The 21486-nt window shown below is 43.8% G+C and overlaps 1 protein-coding gene across 2 annotated transcripts in view; it reads left to right on the top strand.

Moving 5' to 3' along the window:
• The first annotated feature begins 7294 nt into the window (after window positions 1-7294).
• The window catches only part of akt1 (v-akt murine thymoma viral oncogene homolog 1), a 39635-nt gene continuing 25443 nt past the window's right edge, over window positions 7295-21486 (top strand). The window contains exons 1-2 of one of the 2 annotated variants that reach the window (XM_033642668.2): window positions 7295-7469; window positions 12579-12764. In XM_033642668.2, the coding sequence (XP_033498559.1) occupies window positions 12719-12764 (46 nt within the window). In that variant the 5' untranslated portion in view covers window positions 7295-7469; window positions 12579-12718. Of the gene's footprint in view, window positions 7527-12578; window positions 12765-21486 lie in introns of both variants that reach the window. The other variant, XM_033642669.2, reaches the window with a different exon arrangement.

Genomic DNA, 21486 nt, shown 5'->3' with positions numbered 1-21486 from the left:
GTTCCTTCGCATCTCTTCGTGGTCATTTTGTGTGTCTCTGAGGTCATTTCATGTCTCTTTTGGTTGTTTTATCCATATGTGTAGTTATTTTGTGTCTTTTGCAGGTCCTTTGCATCTCTTCATGTGCATTTCGTATGTCTTTGAGGTGTTTTAATGCAGTTTTTGGTCGTTTTGTGTCTCATTGTAGTCGTTTTATGTCTATTTGTGGTTGTTTTGCCCATTTTGTAGTTATTTTGTGTCTCTTTGCAGGTCCTTTGCATCTCTTCATAGTCATTTTGTGTGTCTTTGAGGTGATTAAATGTCTCTTTTGGTTGTTTTGTGTCTCTTTGTAGTCAGTTTGTGTCTCTTTGTGGTTGTTTTACTCATATGTGTAGTTATTCTGTGTCTCTTTACAGTTCCGTTGCATCTCTTCATGTACTTTTTTAATCTCTTTGAGGTAACTTTGTGTCTCTTTTTGTTGTTTTTGCCTATTTGTAGTAATTTTGTGTCTCTTTTGGGCAATTTTGTTTCTCTTTTGGTTGTTTTGTGTCTATATGCAGTTCTTCTGCATCTTTTCATGGTCACTTTGTATGTCTTTGAGGTGATTTAGTGTCTCTTTTGATTGTTCTGTGTCTCTTTGTAGCCAGTTTGTGTCTCTTTGCAGTTCTTTTGCATCTTTTTGTGGACTTTTTTTTATCTCTTTGGGGTAACTTTGTGTCTCTTTTTGTCATTTTTGTCTATCTATAGTTATTTTGGGTTCTTTTGGGTTCTTTTGCATCTCTGTCGTCATTTGTAGTCTCTTCCTGGTCAGTACATGCAAATTTGAGCGACATTTTGCAGGTGAAGGGGATGGGGGACTGGCACTTTAGGCCCCTGAGCCTGTGCCCGGTAGGCTCTTTCAGTAATTCATCCATGTTTCTATCCAGACCTGTTTGAAGATAATACAATTTAAAAAGTTCAAATCCAGAATGTAAATTTGATTTACAAGCTTCCCAGTATGTTGCCTATTGTTTTATGTATGCTGTGGGCGAAAGAAACACTTCCGTCACAAAACTTAAGTATCTGTGAAAGTATCTAAACTGGTACAAAGAATTATAAGTCATGCTTTGTTAGTTTGGAGGGTCACTGGACTATTGGGGACTTTTAAGTGCTGTTCTCTCTAATCCTGCTTTGGGTTGTGGAATTCCCTGGCACCACACCACCCAGTGCCTTTTGTTTTCTCAGACCACACCAGGTCCAGGCTGCGACTTATTTAGCCTTAATTGTGTGTAGATAGGAGTGATGCTGATTTTTGTGGGCTACATATGAAAAGAAAATTGTTACGACTATCAAAAAACACAGTCTCCAGGGTCTGTTCTGTAATTGTTAAAGCTAGAGATGGTGGCACAGCGGAGAAACAAGGGCTTGAGGTTGCAGCTGCTCATCTCGTGCCCCCCCCCCCCCCCCCCCTCCTGTCCCTCCCTGTGCTCCCCCAACTGCTTCGGTCACCTTTGCCCTGTGTTCCAGCTGCCGTGTGTTTTGAAAGGGCCATTTGCAGCTCCTCACAGCCTTCTGACACAGAGGGGAATGAGCAATGTGACGGGAGGCGGCAGCCACTGGTCGGAAGGGGCCCACCGGCTAGATTCTTATCCACTTACTGCTTTATTCCATTTTTAGTCTGGCTGTTACAGCTACAGAGGGTGGATATCTGCACTCTGGTCATGTCCAGATGATCATAAGCGAAACAGTGTCATGCTCTCTAAATAAAAACTCTCTGTATTTGGTCTAAAAGCTTCGCACAAGAAACAAAATGGTGATCTTACTTCTGACAAAACCAGTAAGCTAAATGTTTATACCGAAGCATCAAATGAGAAACAATTTACCATTCAGCACTCACACACACACACACACACACACACACACACACCATCCATGCAGGAGCAGCAATGTGGATAAGAATAGGAGCAGTGGCCCTGGGTTTCCCTGGCAAACGTAGGCTCCCAGTAGAGGAGGGGTGTGTGTTCACAGGGGCAAGACAAAGCAGTGGTTGTGCCTGGGGACCGTGGCCTCAGAGAGAGAGGCTCGGCACGGTGAAGGTTCTCACACACAGAAAAAGATAGAGACAGAGAGACGGAGAGGGAGAGAGAATGAGAGTGGGAGAGTGGGGGAGCGGAGAGAGAGAGAGAACACTTCCTGGAGGTTCATTCTTCCTCTCTGCAATCATCAATGGCATTCTCCCCCTGACCCACTCCTCTCTCAGACAAACAAAAGACCCCGCATTCCAGTGTAGCCTGACCGGCCAACCAGCCAGCCATCCAGCCACAGTAAAACCACATCACTCTCCCTGCTGGACCATAGGGGTGGGCTTGAGTCGTGTTGTAGATATCAGTCTGAGGATGCTTGTAATGCATCCTTAAGACCCCTTTACATACAGCTCGCCCATTTTTGTTTCCGCCTAAGTAGCTTTTATGTTGGAAAAGTCACAATATTCAAAACTGTCTTACTGCTTTGCTTGTTTTTGTGTTTCTCTTCAGCTGAAACAAATGGAGCATCTTTCGTTTAATACACATCGCCACTAAATGTAGCCTAATATTGTTGATACCCACGAAAGGTTAGGATCTTTGCAAGAATCTGAAATACATTTTGTGAGTTTGAACGATGTGGCTGCACAGCATGAAGTTATAATGACTGTCAGTGGGGTTTAATCTTCAGAATGATAGACTGATTATCACAACAGCTGTTTTACCAGTTTAATTAATTCAATTCAGTGGAACTTTATTTACCCTGAAGGAAATTCTTGTGCAAGAGAATGCTTTAAATTATAGTAACAAAGATTAACATTCACAAACCCTTAACAACCAGAACAATCAGTGAATTCCTCGGGTCAGGGTCACACACTGGGCCAAGTTTTTGAAACAATAGAGTATTAAATATCAGCCAGAATTAAGAATATTTTTGTATTTGCTTTTGGTTTGTGGTGTGTTTTTGTATTTCACACACTGTCACACAAATATACTGTATTGTACTGTACTGTATTCATACTACTGTTGCACACTTAATTTACGTATGCTGAACTGAGGGTCTAAAAGGGTAGAAGATTGCATATGTTCTGCAGACTGTAACGATTTGGAGCCATATAAATAAAACTGACTTATCCTGAGTTGACTTTATTTCTTTTATGTATGGCAAACTTTAAGTAAAGCAAGCTGTGAAATCCATTGCACAATGCAACAAAGTCTTTGCGCATTAGATCTTTGAATCTTTGGTGCTGTAGGCAAAGCTGCATAACAGGTGGGTAATACATCCCAGAAAATAATGGGACAGTTGTAGCAACATTGCACTGCAGTTGCCGGGAGATGCCGTACTGGTCAGACCCCCCATCACCTCCTCCCCATTATGGCCCTCCTGCCCCTCTGTGTCTAATTGTTGCTGCCGCGTGTTATCTATTCTTCTTCAACAGCCCATTAAGTTCTGTTCTGTTTGTTATGCTCTGAACAGATCCTGCAAGGCAGACAAGAAAAGAGATCAGATGAGTCTCTGACAGGAGAGACATTATTAACTCACTTTGACTCTTTGATCTCGCTACTTTTGCTTTGAACCTGCAAAACAACAGGGTAGGCATTCCCATCACTGGACCAGAGACAGCCGAGGAGGAGGAGGAGGAGGAGGCAGAGGAGGAGGAGGAGGAGGGCACCACTCAACAACAGCAGCAGAAAATATGGGATACCCTCACTCAGCTCGGTTTGTATGACAGGAACAGCTTGGCAAGGCTGACACATAGTAGCAGCGAGGAGCACATTACAGTGTAAGTGACAAAGAGGGGAAATGACAACAGAGGAGGCTGAGAGACAGAGGGCAGAGGCCAATAAGTTTTTCATCACGGAGGGAACACTGGCAGCTGTCCCTGCTATCCTGTTCTTGTGGCAGTATTTATCAGTCATTGCGCAACCTTTCAAAAGCATTGTCTTGCATTTCTTAAATCACAGACATTTGTGGTTCACTGCACTTGTGCTAAAGCTGATAAAGAAGATGTTCTCACAGATAAAAAGACACTTAAAGTGGCTTCAAAATATCCTACTGTATACAGAGCAAGGTTATTGGAATATGACAATAATAAGGTTTTCTGAACATTTAATGTGAATTTAAAGATATAATAGACCAAGTCATGAGGGCTTCATTTGATATAGAGGATCCCTGACTTCTTTTTCAGTCTGACTGAACTGGCCTGTCTGTACCTGCCCCGAACTGGTGTAACTCCTACCTCTCCAGCAGGAAGTCTTTTTTCGTGGCTGTAAATGACTGTTTAGATAAAAAATAATAATGTAGGATAACATCACCGATCAATTTTGATGCAAAAAGTTTTATTTTTGTAGCTTCATCAGGACCATGCCACGTACAGGTGCGGAGCAAACATTCGGGGCTCGGCTCTAACCTATGGGGTCCAGGGGCATGATCCCCTGGACAAATTTGTTTGTCTGATTTGTGGCAGCTATATGCGCAATTATTAAAGGCCATTTGAAATAACAGAATAAATAATAATCTGTAAATCACTGGGAAAAAGCATGATAGTTACATATTTCATTGTTCTCAAACACTCTTCGTCACCCTGAAACCTCAACACCACAACCAACACCGAGGATGACTAATTTTTATTTCTGCCATCAAAAAAAAGGGAAAAAATGTTTCTGTTATCAGTTACACAACAGGTAGGGTAGGAATTTGGCATAAACAACATGACTAATCTTGAAACCTATTTTTGTTATGCTGCAGAAGAGTTACCAGAACGAATGTTTATCTGACAAATAGGCTACATTTGAATCCATCCCATAATCCCCTGGACAGCTCGTATTGCAAATCAAGCACACCCATGCCAAGTAAATATGAGATTCGATACTCTGATTTGAATAAAGGCCAACAGAAGAATATTTATTCAATGATATTAGATTTCTTTGGGGAATAGCGTAGTGTGATAAACAACATGGGAATATATTATAATCTGAATGACACAAGGTTTAAATTAGTTTAAATTGGTGCATCTCCTGTTGAAACAACTGATGGCATTTTAAAGTATTAAGCACAAGAGCACAGTCTTGACCCTTGAAAAAATAATTTAACAAAACAATGTCAATTCAAGGTCCCCTTACTAGCTTTTTTTGGAGCTTTCACACAGTGGATTAAGTTTGCTCATTTATGGTGTTGATGGATCTGTCTATACATTAGCTCAGTTATTACATCACTCCATCCACTGATGAAGATCTGATGTGGCTGAAAGCTCCAGACAAAAACTTGTTCATATCTCCACCAGGATAGAACTGATGTGCTGAGGTGCCAGAAAAGAAATAATGACTTTAAAATGCATTCAGTAGGATTTACCCCTGGCCACAGAGTCAGAATTCTAAAGGTTATGTTTGAATCTGATCTTTACCTCACGGCTGATGTGCCTCTTTTCAGAAATGTCAATGGCCTTTTCCACCTCACGGTAACTCAGAGTGAAAGAATGTGTTTTTAGAATGACGACTGTAGTTGTATCAAATCAGGTGTCCCCAAAAGTAAGGTATAAATCAATGACCAGAAGGCTGCTGCCTGAGTGCTGATGAGCAACAGGAGGACAGTAGCATCACACACATGTCTGCTGCTTACAGTGGTTACTAGTAAGTTATTCAACTTAATTCTAAAATAATTTGACAAGAGTGTACAGTGCTACATGTCTGACATCCTTTTAAGCACCAAAGTCAGGTCCAGTGGGAACAGCGGTGTATGTGTTTTCAAACTGCAAGACAAAAACCTTCTCCCCAGGCCGTTTGAACAGCCTGCTTCTTTGCATTTCAGTTTAGGTCACCTTTTTAGCTTAGTATTTATCTGGAATATTTCACTTTATACTTTGTTATTTTCATCATTTCATTCTTACTTTGAGTTTTAAGTTTTAATTTCTATAGCTTTGAAGGCAGAAAGAACAAAAAGAACATAATGCAGTCTGCACAGCGGCATTCCCCAAACTATAGAAACTGTATCTGCCCACTTCTCTTTCACTCATATACTATATACACATGGGAAAAATAGGGAGTGCTGCACTGGGTTAAGGCTCTGTGTACTTAGTTATAAAACAAAGCAGGTGCTCTTCAAGGATGGGGCAAAGAGTCACTTAAAGATAAAAAACCAACAACTGGCCAGCTTGCTCAGTGTAAAAGTCCATATATATTATACATACTATATACATGTATATTTCACCTTTCTACACTATTTATGGTGGGAATCTTTATTAGTTTGTTTATGTAATCTAGCCTATTTTATTATTATTTTTTTTTATTTTAGTATTTTATTTGTGCACTGTGTATGTTTTAGTACAATTTGAGGCAATTTTCTTGTTGTTTGGAATATTTATATAACTTTTTTGCAACTTTTACATGATTAAATTATATTTTACACAATAAAATAGCTTTTACTAAGTTTTTGTTATGATTTTAAGGGGTAGTAAACAACTGTCTACAGTTCTGAGCAGAAAGTATTAGTCATAATTGATTAGTCTGTTGATTGGAAATTAATTTTAATAATTACTTTAAGCCAAAATGTCCAAAATTTACTGATTCCAGCTCCTGAAATGTGAATATTTGCTGTTTTTCTTGGTCTTCTATGATAGTGAAGTGATTATTTGTTGTTGTTTTTTTTAAATCATAAATTATAATAGCATATGGCAATTTGGGCCCTGAAAATTGTCATTTTACATTTTTATAGTCAACATTTCACTGACTAAAGAATAATAAGCAAATGACTGAGGAGATAATGTGTGGTTGTGTGTTTGCATTTTTTTTTTTTTTTTTTTAGCTATCTTCTTTTTAATGCTGCTTCCGGTTTTATATGATAAAGTTTTATGAGTTGATGCACTGAAAGGTGGCACTTTAATTTTCTTTTTGACAAATAAACGATATTCTAATCAAAAAAAAGTAGTCTAAAGTTGATGCAGCCCACTGTACAGCAGGTGGCAAAGTACAGACACTTTAATCTCTAATGAACAGCCATAACAAAACAAACAAAAAAAAAAATCTGTCGACTTTATTATCTCATGCCTTTGTTTCAGGAAGTGATACACACATATCCTTCACTGCACTGAAGGTCCCCTAGAAAGCTTGCAGGGGCCTCTGTAGGTCCCAGGACCCTATTTTGGAAACCCCCGGCCCAGATAAAACATCATCAAGTTCATCGAGGCCGTGCAGCCCCTAATAAGCCCCTATAGAAACAGTGCAGGCTGCAGGGTTTTTTCAATGGGACGGCTGACAGCCTACCACTCCTCACGATGAGTGGGACTCATAAAGCGGGCGGCGCTAGGACCCGGGAGAGCAGGCTGCCACAGAGGCATTGCAGACAGCGCGTTTGGGAGGTGTAGTGGAAGAAAGGCAAAGAAACGGAGTAAATGAGAGCACTTTTGTCCAGATTGTTGAAGGACTTATCAACTTAATATACCGCCGAAACAGCTCACTAGAATGAGACGGACACATTGTTGAATTCCTGCCCAGGTAAATGTCCGCGTTTCCTTCGCATGGTTAACTACAAGAGGTCGACAGCTAGACAGGGTAGGTCCCCATTGTACTTACATGGGATGCGGTTATTCTCACCCAAGCTGCCCTGCTAGGCCCCATATCCTTTCTATCGCTAAATGCAAACCTGAAATGAGGTACTTTCCTGACTTCACGTCGCCGCACAAGTTATTTAGCCGCATAGCCAAACGCTTATTCACGTCCTGTAGTAAACAACGCGTTGTTATTTTTCTACAAACAACAGCGAGTCTCTCTCTTCAGTTAACCATTCATTTTTTTCCTCCTCTTGACAATGACCACTTTTGAGACACAGCCCTCAGGCCAAAATATCTGCAGTCATGTTACTTTAAACGGTTCACCTCTGAGAGAAAGTTGTTTTCGCTTGTACTTTACGGCCCGGGAGGCAAATGAAAACAAATGAGCTCAACAAGAGAGCAGCTCATTCATTGTTATGAACTACCACTGCGTTTGTTTACTTGTTTGAGGGAGGAATTTATGGCCGGGGCAACAAATTGTACAGTTAGTCGTTAGCTCTGCTAGCTTGTTGCTGTGCTGTTGTAACACTGCTGCATTCACGTTCAGTGATACAGAGTAGTACATCTTTGTTGTGACTGGATGCCACCTTGTAGTGGCTCTCCAAGGAGCTTTACGTCCCCAGTTTGCACACTTGGAGAGCCATAAACGAAAAGTATAATAGAGTTATATTCTTATTTTCTTTCCCCTTGTAATCAGCACAATTGCAAAATGCATGTGGGTAGCTGTTTATGTGATAGGTTTGAGTGTTGTCACTGTTATCACCCCACCTACAATGATGACAGTTTTGCATTTCTTTCGCTAAATCATTGTTGATTACAGGATTTTTGTCAAGATGGTTTACGTGAAGCTGACTGATTTCCTCAGCCACACAGTTCATTGGACATGCAAGATGCAAAACTTGAGACAAACCTCACTTTACTGATGCTACTGTCTTTCCTTCCCAGAGGTTACACACACATGTCCAGTCTGGAACATTGTCCCCAGGCATGGTGGTACCAGTACCACCTTTAGTGTCAAAACAGTTTTTACTAGTCATGAGACATGGGACTACGTTTGTCCAGTGTGTATACGCAGGGGGACTTGGCATGTGACCGGGGAAGACGCAACAGGCTGGTGTAATGATGCAGCCAGTGACTACTTGTCCCTGTTCTATTTAGAAAATACCAGTCACCTCCCACCCAATCCCCTCGCAGCCCCGTTGACGCAAATGTGCCACCAGTTGCATGCAGAATCTGAGGAATGTTGTTTGAAATTTTCCCCTGTACACAGGCAGACTTATTGTGCCCGTCCCCCCTGCCTGCGCCACAGGAGTTTACATGTATTATCATCACTGAGAAGGATACGCGTCTAATGATGGTCGCCCACCGTCAGCATCACATGATGGTACTCTTGTCTGCGTCACGAAACTGACACCCTGCAGCTTAACATACTTGTTACTCAAGTCAACTTGTTTACTAGTTGCTCACATTTTACAGCCCGGTGGTTTGATGTGCAGCGAACCACAGGCACCACAACTTTTAGGTGTTACTCTGTGTGTTATCTAGATTCTGTATTTGAATAAGTCCAGCCTTGCGATCTATCTATATTAGTTCACAGCCTATCTGAACAGTATGAAAATGAATACATTTTCAACATGAGTCACAAAGGGGTTGCTATTCGTGTCATCACAGGATTAAAGAAGTTAGTGTACTTGGCTTCCAAGGTTAGAGTAGATGTGGTTTGGTATTCAGCTACACCTACCCACAATATTCTTATCATTAGTGATGTGTTTTCAGGAACTTGAAAGAGGAACTTGGCACAGTAGATCACACTAGTACTTGTTCTACTGTGCCATTTGAACGCAAGTGTCGCCTCAGGGATTGTTTTTCAGCAACAGGTGAGCGTATTTGACGTGCTCATTTCATTGTTTCATTTTCAGTATTTGAGTGTAACGCTCTGTGTCTGTAAACTTAAACCAGCGGGTGACTCTTTTGTTTACTCATGCGGCAGCAGAAAATAGAGCAAAAACAGACTTGTATCTATCGATCTGTGATGAAGGAAGTGGTGTGGTGATGTCGGCCTGATTTTCTGCTTCCTGCCATAAACACATGGGACTATCCTCCATGGCCCAGTGACAGGCTCAGTGTGTGGCATCTTTGCAGCATGAGGGTGATTTGCATTGAATGGGATGGCCCCTGGTGCCGGAGCCAGAAAGATGAATGATTGAAAGCCGCACTGACAGCAGGGCAGGCAGGCAGGCAGGCAGGCAGGCAGGCAGGCAGGCAGGCAGGCAGGCGGTGGCCCAGAGGCCTGAGGACCATGTGACCCGCTGTCAGGGTACTGGGTTCATTCAGTGGCTGCTGGCTGCAGCACTGGCAGCAGCCCAGCTTTTCCACACAGGCCGCAGTAGCAACAGGTCGCTCCCATTAAAACAGCAGCGCTCTGTTGTGGCTCCAGAGCCGGTCTTGTGCATGTGTTGCTTTTTTGGCTGTGGTGTATGCGCTCAAGTTTGTTTGTGTGATGTATCCCAATGTGTATATAATGTGTGTGTGCCTGTGTCACAGAGTACACACCAAGATGCTGGAGAGATCCAACGGTTTGTGTGATCCCTAGTTTGAATAGCTCTCAGTGTGCTTTTTCAAATCCCTCTCCAAGATCCTCCCAGCATCGACTGTGTGACACAAGCACCACAACCCCAGTGCAATAAACAAAAACACTGAGCAAAAATAAACGGTGCTCTCACAAACTGGCTTTTGCTCATTGATGGAGGCAAGCAGAATGGCAGTCAAAGGCGTGTTGATCGCACATTCACTGACAGACGTACTCGAGCCTGGGGCTGTACTGATATGACTCGAAGTCTGTCAATAGTCACATCCACTTCCTGTTGTTGTCCCCACCAGTAAGCTGGATGAGGCCACTCAAACAGAGCTCTCTTTTGATGGCCTTACTCTGAGGGAGCAGCAGCAGGCAAATTGATTTCTGTTGATGGTCAGAGATTGCCTGGTGCAGTATGTGACATTTGTGTGAACAAGCATGGCAATTGATCATTCTTTTGCCTCTGCCCTGCATTCAAAGCTGTCTTTATATCGTAAAGAAGCACTGAATGAATCAAAAGGTCAAGTGTTTTGGTTATGATAGCCTGCAGGATTTAAGTTTGTGTCTTTGATGGATAACCGATTAGTCTGTGATGAAATTCAGCCCTGTTTGGTTTATCTGACTGTCAGTGCTTATCCTATCATACATGCTGACTTGAGTTTGAACAGCTCCGATTATTGTTGTAGTTTGATCTTTTATCTGTATTTATTTGTTAAGCTGCACTTTCTTGAATCCCTTTCACATATTTTAGTACGGAAATATGACACTGTATTTTTTTCTTGCCTGTTAATTGTTTGAATAGGAGCCCATGTTGTCGTAAACATTCGTCTGGCAGTTTTTCTTGCCAGTACTTGGTTACATTTCCGCAATGCTTCCACCACAGATCAGGTGTGAATAAAAACAGCAGCTCTCACACATACGGTGCACTTTCACCTCACAACATGTTTATTTTGTTAACAGAACAACCTCAGCTGGAGCCCCATGTAGCGGCTGCTTTGGAGCTTTTGGATCATATCACATGATTTTTATTATTGGATGGAGTTTGCCTCATTGTCATGGAATTGCGTGGTTGGGAAAGTCCTTTTTTTCCCGGTAGCCACTGAATATTCCAGTTTGGTGATGTACAGTCGACACAATTGTTTTACAGTTTTCGTGACCCTCTTATTTCATAGTCAGTAGCTGTTCTGGAGCTTTTGATCATATCGCATGGTCTTCATCTACCTGTTTATACAGGTGTGAGCCTCACAAACTGCACTTAAAATGCTATTTTTGAAAGGTTTAACAGCAACAAAAATTGAAGCAGAATATTGCATTAGATAAAAACATGTTGTGAATTTTGGAAATGATTACACCTATTTTTTTCCAATAAATTTTGACTCTTGGACTTTAAAATGCTCTAGAGCTTTTGGAAATCTCTGGATAAAACAAGTCGGAAACAACCTAATTCTACAAATAGTAGAATACTTATAATATTCACGTAGCCTAATCTTAAACTGCAACTGTGCAATAATACCATGTTTAAAAATATTTTAATAGAAATGCAAAAAACTGTGATGAATTTGAATGTTGATTTGGAATTTGTATGTCAGCCTCATGAATGAAGCTTTGAACTACTCGCTATAGTCCTATAAGTTTTCTAGTTCTTTTCTGTAACGATTCAAAATGACCAGAAATGTATGATCTAGTAAATTCAGTGACCAATGTCTAATATTTTTTCAAAGAACTGGTTATCAGGCACATTAACGTTTATGTTAAACTTCACTTTGGTAGGCAATGGAGCACCTGAGGAGTGATTGGAAAACCATTTCAGTTTAAGGCCCTTTAAGTCCGTCATCCAGTCCAGTCCAAGTTTTAGCCAAAATGCAAATCTGCAAGTGGGATAATAATCCCTACCACCCCCTTCAGAAATTTACAACCTACAGTATGCTTAGCACAAACAAAAACATTGACCCGTTTAGGATAAAAATCCAGCAAAATGAATAAAGTTACGTAACAATCACAGGCACACAAGATTACACAGGATCCAGAACATATCGTTGGCTAAATCATCCAGATGAACAGCCCATGCAACTTCAAAATAAGTTTCCAAATCCTTTATTCAGGTAGCCTGTGTGAGAATTTTTAATGTCGTTATTTTCTAATTCACTGCTGTTCTGCTTGTGAGTAGAAAAAACTATCAGGAATGGTATTGTGTGAACTGTATGGAATTTTCCAATAGGGGGGAGACTTCATTGTGGATGCCAAAAACCACGGCCTTACACAGATATTTGAACCTTGTAGTGTTGCAGGTTCCACATGTGAAAGGGACTACACTGTGGTTTCAGCATATCCTCCGCTGACTGGGCCATAAAACACTCGGATTCTCTCAGTTCCACCGCCTCTCCTCGACTGTGTTGACCCGAGGGTTAATATTCAGACAAGTGGAAAAAATCTCTCACCTCAATATGGGGCTAATTTTTACTCTTCTTCAACTAATAGGTAACCACCATTGAGAAGGCGGCTGTAAACCCCGGGACCTCTTCTCCAGGCTCCTGCACAGAGCTGAGTGAAGGAAACTTGGGAAACAAAGCTGTGTCTCTCCCTGTGGGAAACCTGGATCCTCCACCCTGCCCACCAACATGACCAATGTGGTGATTGTCAAGGAGGGGTGGCTGCATAAAAGAGGTAAATGCACAGATAAAGTTTGATTTAATATCAGTTGTGTAGAGTTTCTGGTTTCTGATTGTTTCAAATGTAACTGCAGCAATTGTGCTTGAAACCAAAGTAAAATAAGATAATCACTGTATGCACCTCGTTATTTATGTGCGATGGTTTGTTTGTTTGTTTGGATTTTTTCACAATTCAGTTAAGATGTAACATAGTTATGATAAACTCATTTACTAACTGTGCAAATTTGTCTGTTAACCAAGCAGGCAAAGAACACCAAATATGCAAAGACCCTGAAATATGTTAGTTATGCAGATATTTAAAAATCCCTTGTTGATACATGGAAATGCATCTAAAATGCAAAACAAGTACTTGGTTTCTTGGAGTCTATGCACATGGCAGTTTTCATGTACTCATTAAGTAATTTGTGTTTTGGGGCATCAATTTTGTACGCTTTAAAAATGTATATTTTTACTCAGATATTTGTTCAGATATTTCACAAATCTGCATTGCAGTTTACTGTAGTATGCTATCAACAGTTAATTTTCTAAATGCTGCATAAATGACATGTGCAAGTTGAATGATCACAGGGTAATTGTATGTAAACCAGCTGTATGCCAGATCTAATGTACAGAGCCATCCAGAGTCCCCAGCGGGCCCCATTTAGCTGCTCTGACAGTGCTGTGCGGCGTGGCATGGCTCTGTGTCGGGCGTGAGTCCTGTTGTTTGGACGAAGAGGCATTCCTCACATACCTGCTGGCTTTGAGCAGCTTTATGTGTGCATACTAACTCTGCCTTCAAACTGCGGCTGCCTCACGGAGCCCACTCCGCTACCGCCACCTCCACCGCCACCGGGGGCAAAATAGGATAAGGAACTTCTCCAAAACCACTGAAGGCTCCCAGGCCCTGTGCCAAGGAACCAGGCTTTTTACTGGAAAAGGGGAAACCAAGACTCTGACTCAGGGGATAAGGTGATGGGAGCAGGTCACTAGGAGAGTTCCTGGGACTCTTGGGGGGGGGGGGGAACAGTGTGCCGCTGTGGCGCGTTAGCCCACGCTCCCCCCTCCTCAAGGCTTGGGCTAAGAGCATAACGGACTGCTGTTTTAGGAAAGGGTCAGCCTGGTCCGGCTCAGTTGGTCTCAGGCAGACACGCCCTGGTCCTTCCAGTGAGTGAGAGGATAAACCGTTTGGGTGCTATTAAGGTTTCATTTGGAGAGCTTCTGTTCAGTAGAGACAACTCTGTAAAGTTTGGAAATAGTTAAAAGAAAATGTTAAGTTTTATCTAAACCACAATCTTAGATTTTCTACAGCTCTTCATAAAAATCATTAAATCTAATTTATGTAATTGATTAGATTTCCGAAACATATCAGAGGCTGTAGGGACAAAGTGTGTTGTTGTGTCTCTCTTTAGGCAAAAAACAAGAACAGGAACATCCTTTCTTTGGAAGTGAACATGCAGAATTATTTCAGTTAGGCATGACAGTCAAATATTTGGGCTGAAGTGTCATTCAACCAGTGAATTTGTGTACTCAGTTATTTCTGGTGTTTATTTCTTTCTCTGTATATTATATGTGCCGCAAAACTGGCACAGGTCAATTTCTCCACTCCTTCGGCAGTGCTGATAAGGCCGGAAGATTCTGACAGAGAGCCAGTAAAATATAACTATAAGATTAGTCAAATAGTGACTGGTAGAAAAACAGTCAGGTTGTGTGGCCGCAGTGTACTCATACACACAGCAGTGACACCCTTCTAGTTGTTGCACACACACACACATACACACACTAAACAAACACCCTTCAGGAATAGTGAGTTGGCATGCTGTCGCAGCCCAGCAGCTGTGCCCTGTGAAATGTCACCCAGAGCCTCTGTGTTTTGATTGGAGGGCGTCCACCTGCCTCCTTGACAGGAAGGCTTTTCGTGTCGCGTCACTGTCATGCAGTCGTTGCCCCAGAGCCACCGCACAGAAGGTGAACCTGCAGTAGCCCTGTCTTGCTGTCCATCACCTCAGCCAGGCAGCCCCCACTCAACCACTATCATCCCGTGTTGCACCTTGAGTGGAGCTTTTTTTTGTGTGTGGTGGCGCCACCCAAGTGACTCACATCTCCATGTGGGCGTAATAATAAATGGCTTATACCGCTTCCAAGTGCGTTCAGCATGCTCATTACTCCCATGTGTGCACTCAAAACACCAATTTAATGTTTTACAAAAGATAGCCCTCCATATTTCCATCAACATTTTGTGTGTGTTCCGTGAACGCGGTCCAGCACCAAATTCGCACTGGACTTAACAAAAGCAGGTAGAGTTAAAGTGCGGCCATTTCCTCCAGTAATGTCCCTTTAATGGTGCTAACATGATGAACGGATTTCATGGTGGCCTAGTCACATGGCACAGAGCACAGCAGCTCTGGCAGGTCACCTGAACACATCCACGTCACTCACTCTCACTTGTTGATTCCTGTCTGATTAGTCATGTTCGGCATGCACGTGTAAACTGTGTGGAGACTCCTGGATGAAAGTAGAGCAAGCTGCAATTGTGCCTCAGTTCCCTGTAAACCCCCCAGTAGAGCTAATCTGTCATTAGAGCAGCAGATTCTCAGCCTTGGAGTGCTCTGTACATTTGTTCCAGACAGGCTGCTGCGCTCAGTGAAATGATCTCATTCTGAAGGACACACCTTCATACTTTCTCCTTAAGCCTTGCACTGCAGTAATGTGTCTGGATTGTGGACACTGCCCGGGACGTGTTGTTGTGACTGTTATCTTGGTCGTCTGTTTTGAAAGGACAGTTTTGGAATGCAAGACAAAGCAGCCGAGTAGGACGGGCGTAGTGTGTACTTACGTCTGGACATGCATATGCAAATGTGTGAGTGAGTGTATGGACAGTGTGAAGCATATTTATTCAGAAGTTACACTGCCAGCAGGACATTACCCAGTGCCCTTATGCACAGACCGCATCGCAAGTACAGGCTTGCAAAAACACTGTAACTTTGTTGTTACTATCATAACCAGTTGTTATGCGTCCCCAAATGGTACTTCCCTTTTAGATCCTTCACAGAGTGCACCCACACACTTTGAATGTGCCTACGGCCTCTAGTGGCCACAGAGACCGAGCAGCATGTTATTTCTTTTTGCAAGTGTGTTTTTCCAAAGTTTCCATCAAAGCCAGAGCATCATCAGACATCAAAGAGGCAGATTGTGGGTTCCCTAGTTTCCAGGGAAGTGCTGCGGCCAAGAACCCAGTGAAGCTCAACAGAACAGCGCTCGCTTGTCCTCCCCTCTTCCCTGGCCCTTGTTTGTTTGACTCATTTGCTCCCTGACAAGTATAAAGAGCCGGCCCCTTCGTTAGGCTAACGAAGGCCGCAACAACTGTTGGATTTGGGTAGCACGCTCAGCTGGCTCCGGCTCATGAGAGGAGGGGTGGGGAGAGAGTGGGAGGAAAGGCAGAGGGGCACACCAGTAGAGATAGCGAGGGAAACATAAAGGGGCAGGCACAGAGAGAGAGACAGAAGTTGAGCAGCGTCTTTGTGATGTTCCCAGAACATTGCTCAGTGACCCAGGCGGCCTCAGGAGAGTGGATGGATGTTGTGTGCGACATGCCACAGAGACCCTCTCGCGGTTTGGTTTGGAGCTCATCAGCTGATTGGCTCCTTTGCTGGTCATGCGGCTGAAGGACACCCATGAGCTGCTCCTCCAAGCGAGACCTTGTTGGTGGTCCAGGAAAGTGCATGAGACACCAAGTGGGAATGAAAGCGGGGGAGAGAGAGGAGGAGAGCGTGCATTAGTTTTTTGAAACACCAGACATTGTAGTCAGTGTAGATGAAACATTTTTTCATCTTTTGAATATCTGCTCCTCGTGCATCTGGTGAACAGGCGTCCAACAATTCAGCCAGCATTTTCCACATTTGTTTTAGCTCTCTCTCTTTGTGTTAGTGATCTCAGAAAGGCAATGTGGTGTTTCCTGCACAGTTAAATGCTCTTCAAAGGAGCAGGCCCACCTGATTAAGAATGTCTCATGATGCTGCAATGCTGACTGTCTCAGGACTTTGACTTGCTGCCAGCTCTGCTGCTGGGCTCGCCCAGGCTCCTACACATCCCCTCATTATGGCTGTCATGGGCCACACACTGCTGCTGCAGCACACACACAAACACACACATTATGTACTGCAGAGCTGGAGCAATAGCTCATCCAATTTGCTGATATTTTCACCTATGTTGAGAGGCTTTTATGCAAAACAAACACACGTCTCGAGTGCCATAAACGTACTAAATTCTTTTTAAGTGGATCCCAAAATGCTTTTTATCTGGGAGCTTGTGGATGATATGTGACGGTAATAAAGTTACTTTAATCATAAACAAAGTTACTCAGTGTTTTGCTACATAATTTTAGTGATGTGATTGCATTATATAGACAGTTATAATGTTAAATACATAATCAAATCTGTCTTCATTTGTTGTGAAATACAAACTAAAGAAAGATTTCTGTAATACAACTGTTCAGCCAAGGTTTAATCAGCATTTGCAGATTATAGCAGAGGAATGATTTTGAGCATTTATACAGCAATTCTCAATTGAAACACACTTTACAAGTTGTTATAAAAAGATATAAACTTGGTGAAAAATATATTTAATGTTCCTTGCAGATGTATAATTCACACATTTTTCTTCAGAATTAGGAACAGAAAGGTCAGTCTGGGGTTCCCTGCAATGTTTTTTTTAACCAGTGAACAATTGTGAAAGGTCAGTGTGTGTGCAAAACAAACCATAGATGCTGAGAGATAAAGGGATTTTGTTGGGCGAGAGCGGTGAGTAATAATTCTGAGATGACAGGTAATTTAGTGGTGTGACTGAAACTAGATATATAACAACAAAGAAGACATAGCATTTCTTTCTAATTTTTTTCTCACACAACTGTGCAACAGAAAACTCCCACTTTGGTGATTTAATATTCAGACACTACCCAGCTGATCACCAGCAGTTGAAGTTGAAGTGCCAGGCTGATCTAGGAATGGGGTCCCTGTAGGCAGAGTCCAGCAGCAGAGGGTGTCACCCCGGGAAGCCAGCGCACTGGCCGGGTGTCTGGCCGCCAATGCGGACCCCCTGCTCTGGGTAATGGGAAGCAGTCTTCCTGCTAAATGTGGTGGAGAGAAGTAAATTACTGGGGTGCAGCTGTCGGCAGACAGGCTGGCTGGCATGGTGGGGGGAACCAGGAGGCTGAGGGAGGTGGCACCTCCACCGCTCGCCTCCTCTCACGGCAAGCCCGCTGCGTGCTTACTTTGCTGTGCAGAGTCCGCCTGCTCGCCACAACTGTGGCAGAGACTCCGTCTCTGTTACTCTCCTCCTCCTCTTCTGGTTGCTATTAACTCCCCTCTTTTCTCTCTGCCTCTGTCCAACCCACCAGCTCACTCACTCTTGCCCCCCCCCCCTTTCCCACTTCCAGCGCACACTCCTCACCCACAGCCCCACCATCCTGTTGCTAGGATAATGACCCTGCTGACAACTCAGACCCATGGCGGAAGCGGCTATGGACCAGCGAAAAGCTCCCAGTCTCCAACATCAATCACATCACTGGCACCTCTCTCCAGTTTAGGGAGGGTAAGGGAGACAGAGAGATGAAGGGGATGCTCAGCTGTCTGCAGACTAAGAGTTGACTGTATGCTCTAATATGTCCACATATTCTCCACATCAGCTTATTGTGTTACTAGAATATATCTTACAAGTTATTCGGAGGCCATATAGGAAGGTTCATCATACTATGAGAAGGAAGTTGGACTTGACAGTTTTCCACAGCTGGAGATGACCTGTCAGAAAAACTAGATCCTCTGATCCCTTGTTTGAGGGTGTTTGATCTCACACTGGCCATTGAGAGTTCATTGGCACTAATTTGCTCGAAATAATGTGTGTTTATTTGTTTGCCATGCAGTAACCCAGTTAACTAATCCATGGACTGCTTGTTTACCCAGGGAGAGGGGGCAAATCTCAGCCCCAGTGTGGCAGGGGGGAACTTCCCACAGTGTCTCTATGGTAATCAGCAGGTGTCACTCACCACGGAGAAGAAGTGAGGGCTTTCTTACGAGCGTGAGAAAGAGGGGCAGCCTCCATCGCACCCCCCACCACCACCACCACCATCCCCCTTGCTTTTTTTTTTCCTGTTGGGGTAGCAGCGGCAACCGCAGTGACAGAGAGAAAGAGAGAGGGATAAGGGGACGAGACAGAGAGGGCTACATTGGAGGCCAGGGTGGCCCTTCCCCGCAACCTGTTGGTGCTGCTGCCAAAGCCCTGGCAATGGAGTCCCCCATCCAGCTGCATGGGAGAGAGGGGGGCGAACAAAAGAGGTTTGCAGAGGAGGGGGATGTCAAGAAGACATAAAGAAAAAGGGGGGAAAATGTAAGAGCCCAAACTCCTGGACAGTTTAGGATGGCATGTGAGCCTGGTGCTGCCTTATATGGTCACAGCAAGAGGGGCAAATGGGCAGACGGGTGCCCGGGCAGCACGAGAAGCCCAGCTCAGAGCTGTGCGGCTCAGAGCAGCGGCTGGTGTGGGGCGGAGTTTGTGGTTGCTGGGGCTCAGTGGTGACCCCAGCATCAGGGAGCCCCCTCTCCTCTGGAGCGGGCGGCCCGTGGCTCATTGAGATGCAGGGCACAGGGTGGCAGGCCGCAGCTGCAGCCTACAGGCAGAACCCCGGCAGAAAAGGGCCGAAGGGATGGCGGGGGCGGCTGAGGAAAAACCAACAAAAGGCGCAGCCCGCTCCCCCCTTCTCCCTCGCTTTGGAGTTCTAATTCCCTAATCCTCAACCTCCGCCTACCCCCCCTTCTCATCCGATTCTCACCACTCAAACACATACACATGCACAGTTCATGCAGTTACCACTGGCTCCCTTCCTCCCATCCCCAAGCCATGAATGGCCAGACGGGGACAAAACCCAACAGCAGCCCCCTCAGGAAGTCCAACCACTGGGTGTGGGCACTGAGAGGCGCATTTTGTCTGACCCTCTCTTGGTTCCTCTCACTGTGTGTGTGTGCTTACATTCAACCACATGTCGTGTGAGTGTGTGTGTGTGCATAGTTTATCTAGTGCCAGATGACTAAGGTGGGCCTCTCTCTGTTTGAATTATTGTGCTTGGAATTTTATTAAAATCCTTCAAAGTAGAAAGAAAGAGAATAGAACAGGGGATGACGTGCAACAGAGCTGTTAGTTTGGACACATTGTTAGGACACTGTGGCCTCTCCTTTTGGGGGCCGCACGATGAATGCTGCATGATGTGTCTTATTAAAAGCCAACAAGCCACAGCAGCTGGGACCTCAACATTCCTGTCGTTGTCACGTAGAGACAGACAGAACAGGACGCTCCTCGGAAACAGCCACTAACCTCTGTCACTCTCGCTCTCCCCCTTCTGTTGAAAGCCTTCCATATTTTTCCTTTTATTTATTGACCCCTCAATGAGCCTGCCTGGCCAGCCCTTTCTGTTAGGGCCTCATAAGCCAAGTTAACTTGCAAATAGCCTCAGAGCCAAAAGAAAACATGAATTTAAATTTTAATCTCTTTGGTTGCTTTATTTGAGGCCTTGAGGAGGTGAAACCCTAAGATTTGTGAAGTTGCAGAGTCTTGTGATCATATCAGCATCTGGAAAAGAGAGATTCGCTTTGATTAAGGTTTAAAAGATGGGCTTGATAAAGTTTGACCTTGTGTTAAGGCTAACTCTGTCAGGGTACATCTTCTGATATCAAAAAATAGTATGCAGAGACACACAGTGCTTAAGATTTGTTACATACATGCATAACAAACAAGATGACGCTCCACCATGTACAGCTGTGGCCCTACCTTATTGTGTGTGTGTTTGGGGAATAGAGGGCGTGGCAGTGGCAGGCTGGAGCTGTCCACACACAGGGCCATGCAGCAGTTGGCAAATAAAGATGAATTCTGTTGTGTTTGGCAGCGGTTCTCCGTTCATTATTTTCCACTTTGCCCAGCGCGCATCCCAGACCTCAGCAGCTGCTTGTCATGTAAAGACACTCTATCAGGCCCTGACAGCTCCTCCCATGCACACACATGCACACACATACACAGTACGCATGGCTCATACACACTTCAGTTGAGCTCACACCCCCACTCACAGTCCTACATATGTGGGGAACATATGTAGTGATCTGTCTCACTACCACTCCGCTCAGCACAACTCTTTGCACACTGCGTAGCTTTCTCATCCCCTCTAGTTCTCTCATCTCTCATCTGGTGTCAAATCCTTCCCCTAATTTGCTTGAGTTCAGCCACATGTCTGCTGTCACACTTGACTTTTATTAGAAATGCTTTGATTCTGGGACGCAGATCGTTAGAAGGATTTCCTCGCAGCAAAGTGTGTCTGTGTGTCTCGGCAGTTACAGGCAGACCTGACACTTGAGGCGGGTTTTATCTTATCTAGGTTGTGGTCAGTCTGTCTGTTGGCCAGTTTCCTGTTTTTGGAGAACACGTTGACATCAAACGGGTTTTAGTTTACATCAGTGTTGATGAACTGAGTTAAAAGCAGAAGGCTCTCCTGTGTTGTTATGAGCCCCATTGTCTTTTGTCAGCGGTCTGTACACAGGATGTATTTGAGGTCTACTCTGCAAAGCATTGAAGTCAAGTTGTATAAAATATCGAGGGCAGGGATAATATTTAGTTAGTTAATAGTGATTAGTGTTGATTTATTTGCTGGTCTACATCACAGGTGTAATATAATTTAATGCTGTTCCACATTTACTCTCCCAACA

The sequence above is a fragment of the Epinephelus lanceolatus genome, chromosome 15, assembly GCF_041903045.1.
Source record: "Epinephelus lanceolatus isolate andai-2023 chromosome 15, ASM4190304v1, whole genome shotgun sequence".
In the NCBI taxonomy this organism is placed as follows: domain Eukaryota; kingdom Metazoa; phylum Chordata; class Actinopteri; order Perciformes; family Serranidae; genus Epinephelus; species Epinephelus lanceolatus.
The sequence above is the reverse complement of the archived record's forward strand: the minus strand, read 5'-3'. Positions and strand labels throughout refer to the sequence as shown.